We start from the raw sequence: 4,426 nt of genomic DNA on the forward strand, positions 1-4,426 counted from the left end.
TCCTCCGCAGGGTGGCTGGGCTCTCCCTTAGAGAGAGAAGCTCGGTCATCCGGGAGGGACTCAGAGTAGAGCCGCTGCTCCTCCACGTCGAGAGGAGCCAGTTGAGGCTCGGGCATCTGGTCAGGATGCCTCCTGGACGCCTCCCTGGTGAGGAGTTCAGGTCCCACCGGGAGGAGGGGAGACCCAGGACACGCTGGAGGGACGACGTCTCTCTATGGCCTGGGAACGCCTTGGGATTATGAGAAATAAAAAGTTAAATTGAGGATTGTTCAGCATCGTATGAAGTTATTATAATATTTCATATTAAACTGAAATACTTTGTCTTTTAAAATCAGCATCAAATTATTATCAGACTTTGAAATTAGTTTGATTTAAAGAATTAAATGATCAGATTCTTTTTTCATAAAAGTAACTTTATTACTTTTATAAAAAAAAAAGTCTTTATTCTGATATTACGGCGATAATATCGACGCTCCGCACACAGGACTGAAATACAATCCAACTTCTGATATTAATTTCTGTAATTTCTAATTTATTTGGAAAAGAAAATCAGAAATTATAATCTATCATCCATCAGTTTATCAATCAGATTATTGATCCAGATATTAAGCCATGAAGGTTAAACTTGAATTAAAACTGTGCAGATTACAGCAAACTGTGTGTGTGTGTGTGTGTGTGTGTGTGTGTGTGTGTGTGTGTGTGTGTGTGTGTGTGTGTGTGTGTGTGTGTGTGTGTGTGTGTGTGGCTACATTACCCTTGGCTAACTGGTTCAACACACACTGGGTTACATTAGCATAATATTACACACAGCAGTGTGTTCTGGTTAAGGCAAACTGCAGCGTTTTGACATTAATACCATCAGTTCATATTTAATACAGCAGAAAAACAAACATTATTAAAGGTTAAAGCAGCTTCTGTCCAAATGACGACACTCTGGATCTTTATTTTGTTTTTCTTAAAACTTTCATATTTCATAATAATCAAACTGCATTAAAGCTCAGATTCTAACTGAAACTCCTTGAATGTTTGTTTTATTTTTCTTTTCTGTTTGGTTTAATAAATAATGTTCACATGAAAACTGAGAATTATTTTAAAGTTATGATGTAAATATGATAAAATATCAGTAAAAAAGGCCAAAAGATGCAGGTTTAGTTTGAATGATGGTTAAATTTGAGCATCTTCAAAATAAAAACTACAAACATTTTAAAACATCAACAGTTTATGAAAACAGTTTTTTTTCTTTTCTATATTTTCTGTCTGTTTATAGCCTCAGCTGTGTCTGTCTGTATATTAGGAAGCTAACGTTTAGCGGTTAGCATCCAGGTTATATTAGGAAGCTAACATTTAGCGGTTAGCATCCAGGTTATATTAGGAAGCTAACATTTAGTGGTTAGCATCCAGGTTATATTAGGAAGCTAACATTTAGTGGTTAGCATCCAGGTTGTATTGTGAAGCTAACTTTTAGCGGTTAGAATCCAGGTTGTATTGTGAAGCTAACGTTTAGCGGTTAGCATCCAGGTTACTTTATGAAGCTAACAYTTAGYGGTTAGCATCYAGGTTRTATTGTGAAGCTAATGTTTAGCGGTTAGCATCCAGGTTACTTTATGAAGCTAACACTTAGCAGTTAGCATCTAGGTTATATTGTGAAGCTAATGTTTAGCGGTTAGCATCCAGGAGGAAACTTTCTCACAGTGAGAAACAGAAACAAATATCTTTGCTTTGCTTCAGGCTGGCTGTGAAAAATCTGACATTTCCAAGAGATCTGAAGCTAATTTCCATATTTTTATTCAGTTGTAGATCATAACTGAACATTTCATGGTTTACTGGGTTCATTAATATCTACCTGGTTTTTATTTTATGGCTGAAGTTAAATAAATAAATGTCGCCTCTGTTTAAGAACAAGCAACACATCTTTCTGCCCTATTTTATTTTATTAATTATTATAGTAATTAAATGTATATTCTGTCTATAATGTGACTGAAGTTTATCTGGTCTGAAACTAAAACATTATTCAAGATGTCTTGTTTCTAAACGATGTGCTTTTTACAGCTTTAATAGGATTAAAATAGCAGGAATTATGATACTGCAAAACAAAATTTTACCAAGTATTTTAGTTCAGTTTCCAGTGCAAAAATGTTAAAATACTGGAAATAAGATGAAACCAACATTTAAGTAAATCTTCAGCAAGAAGTTTGTTTTAAAAGGTTATAGAAGTAAAGAAATCAGCTGGAGGAGATAAAATGTATTTAGAATAAATGATTATTTCCTGAAAACAAACTGAAGTTAAAATAAACCAGTTTGTCTCGTTTCAACTGGAGAATTTGAGCTAAAAACTAAAATCCTGGTTGATCAGCGAATTGTTCCAGAGATTCTGATCTGTAATCATGTCCAGATGGATCCTCGTCCATCGGACCTCATCGCTCCACTTCCTGTCTGCCAACGTCACAAAGCCATCTGATTGGTTGAATGAATGGTCCTGGTTCTGACGGCTGGGATCCAACTGGACCGAACCGGATCAATTCTGACTAAACTCCACATGCAGCTGAAGCAGCAGCCGGCGTTCCGCTCGGTTCTGGTTCTGAGTTCTGAACCCGCTCCACCCCGTCTCCGTCCGCCTCCCCGGTCGCCAGCTGCTTCATCCTCAGGTTGATGGAGCCGTAGGTCCTTTTGGGCCGGACGAAGGCGGCGCGGCGGCGGTACATCTCGCCCCGGCAGATGGAGACCATGAGCAGGACGGACAGGAACATCCCGCCCAGCGTCAGCAGGCCCAGGCCGGCGATGATGCACCTGTCCAGGTGCGAGCCCAGCCGGGCGTAGTGCAGCTCCAGCTTCTCCATCTGCCGCGCCGACACAGAGTCCGGATCCACGCCGGCGTCTCGGGGGACGGTGTAGGCCACCACCACCAGCACGATGCCGCTCACCAGCAGAACCAGCGCCACCACGAAGCCCAGGTCCGCTGAGCGGCCGTCGGCCGGGCCCGGCGCCGCCAGGCCCACACCTTCATCACCTCCTCCTCCTCCTCCTCTGGCGGCGCCGTCCTCATCGTCACACGACTCTGGAGAAACCTGCAGCTGCAGGAGAAGGAAAGTGTTAAAAATACATAAATAATATTTTAATAAGGATCAAAGATGGAGACAAGAAGAAAAAGAGAAAAGATACAAAAACAGCAAAACACCAAATCTGTTCAGTTTCTGGTTCTAACATCTTTTTACACTTCAAATAAGAAAACTAACTTTAAAGTAACTTTCCAGAAAAACAGGAGTTTATTTTTAGTCAATAATTCTTTAATATTGATTTAATAAAGTTCTTGTTTATCTTAATAAAAAGTTACTAATAAATTATGTTGGTGGTCTTTGGAATGAACTAACAGAAATACTCTAACGGTTGCAGTTTTACAGTGCACCTTCCCGCCTCATTTCATTTAACAAACAAACTGAAACCAAAAATAATGAAAGTGAATAAAAACAGTAAATCAGAACCGATTCAACACGTCAGAAATCATCATTGATCAGAAATTAGGGCTGCAGCTAATAATTATTTTATTATCAATTAATCTATTGATTATTTTGACAATACAAATATTGGTACATTTGCAGATAAAAATCCTTCAGCATGAGGAAAACTCAGCTTTCTGCAGTTAATCTTTGATTAACTGCATAAAAGATGTTTGATGAAGTTAGAAATGATTTACAGACCAAATTGTTCCTGTTTAATAGAAAAGTTTCAGTAACGAGTCATTTTTCAGGCTGCAGCCCTGAAAACAAATCCAGTCACCGTGCTGGTTCTGGGCGGACAGGCGCGGGCCGGTTCCGGTTCGTCCGGTTCCGGCTGGTCCGGCTCCTCGTCCTGCTGGTAGGAAACGTTCTCGAAGCCTCCGGCGGCGGCGCGGCGCCCCCCGCTGGCCGAGCGGCGGCGCTGCAGCTCCCGGAGCTCCACGGCGTTCAGAGACTCCATCGGTTCCGGTTCCGGTTCATGTCTTCACCGACCCGCTGCGTCCAGACAGGAAATACCGTTTAACACCCACCTTCATATTTACGCTTAAAAACGTTTTTACTTTTCTGGTTTTAATCAGAAACACCATGTTTACATCAACTGTAAGCAAAAAGTCATCAACTAACGGAAATAAAAGCTTTAAAACTTCAACAAATGTTGTTCACTGAAATAAATTAACTTTTCAAACCCACTTAGGGACAAAAGTGAAGAAAAAACTCGACTAAAACATCTTCGTCCTGCCAAGACTTCCTGTAACACAGCAGGCCTGGGTGGGCCCCATGTGGGGGAGGGGAGAGCTGATACATGGGACCCATCTGGTCTGCAACTACCGGCTTTACAGCAACTTTACAGCAACTGCTTACTTTACAGCAACTACCGGCTTTACAGCAACTACCGGCTTTACAGCAACTTTACAGCAACTGCTGACTTTACA

General features: G+C 41.0%; 1 protein-coding gene across 1 annotated transcript in view; it reads right to left on the reverse strand.

Annotated features, from left to right (window-relative positions):
• Positions 1 to 368: 368 nt before the first annotated feature.
• tmem74b (transmembrane protein 74B) overlaps positions 369 to 4,426 on the reverse strand; it is a 7,794-nt gene continuing 3,736 nt past the window's right edge. Inside the window, exons 2-3 of the mRNA XM_008402495.2 lie at positions 3,775 to 3,989; positions 369 to 3,071 (exon numbers count right to left, since the gene is read on the reverse strand). Of these exons, the coding sequence (XP_008400717.1) occupies positions 2,526 to 3,071; positions 3,775 to 3,954 (726 nt within the window). The 5' untranslated portion in view covers positions 3,955 to 3,989 and the 3' untranslated portion in view covers positions 369 to 2,525. The remainder of the gene's footprint in view (positions 3,072 to 3,774; positions 3,990 to 4,426) is intronic.

The sequence above is a fragment of the Poecilia reticulata genome, unplaced genomic scaffold (genome assembly GCF_000633615.1).
Source record: "Poecilia reticulata strain Guanapo unplaced genomic scaffold, Guppy_female_1.0+MT scaffold_233, whole genome shotgun sequence".
NCBI lineage: Eukaryota > Metazoa > Chordata > Actinopteri > Cyprinodontiformes > Poeciliidae > Poecilia > Poecilia reticulata.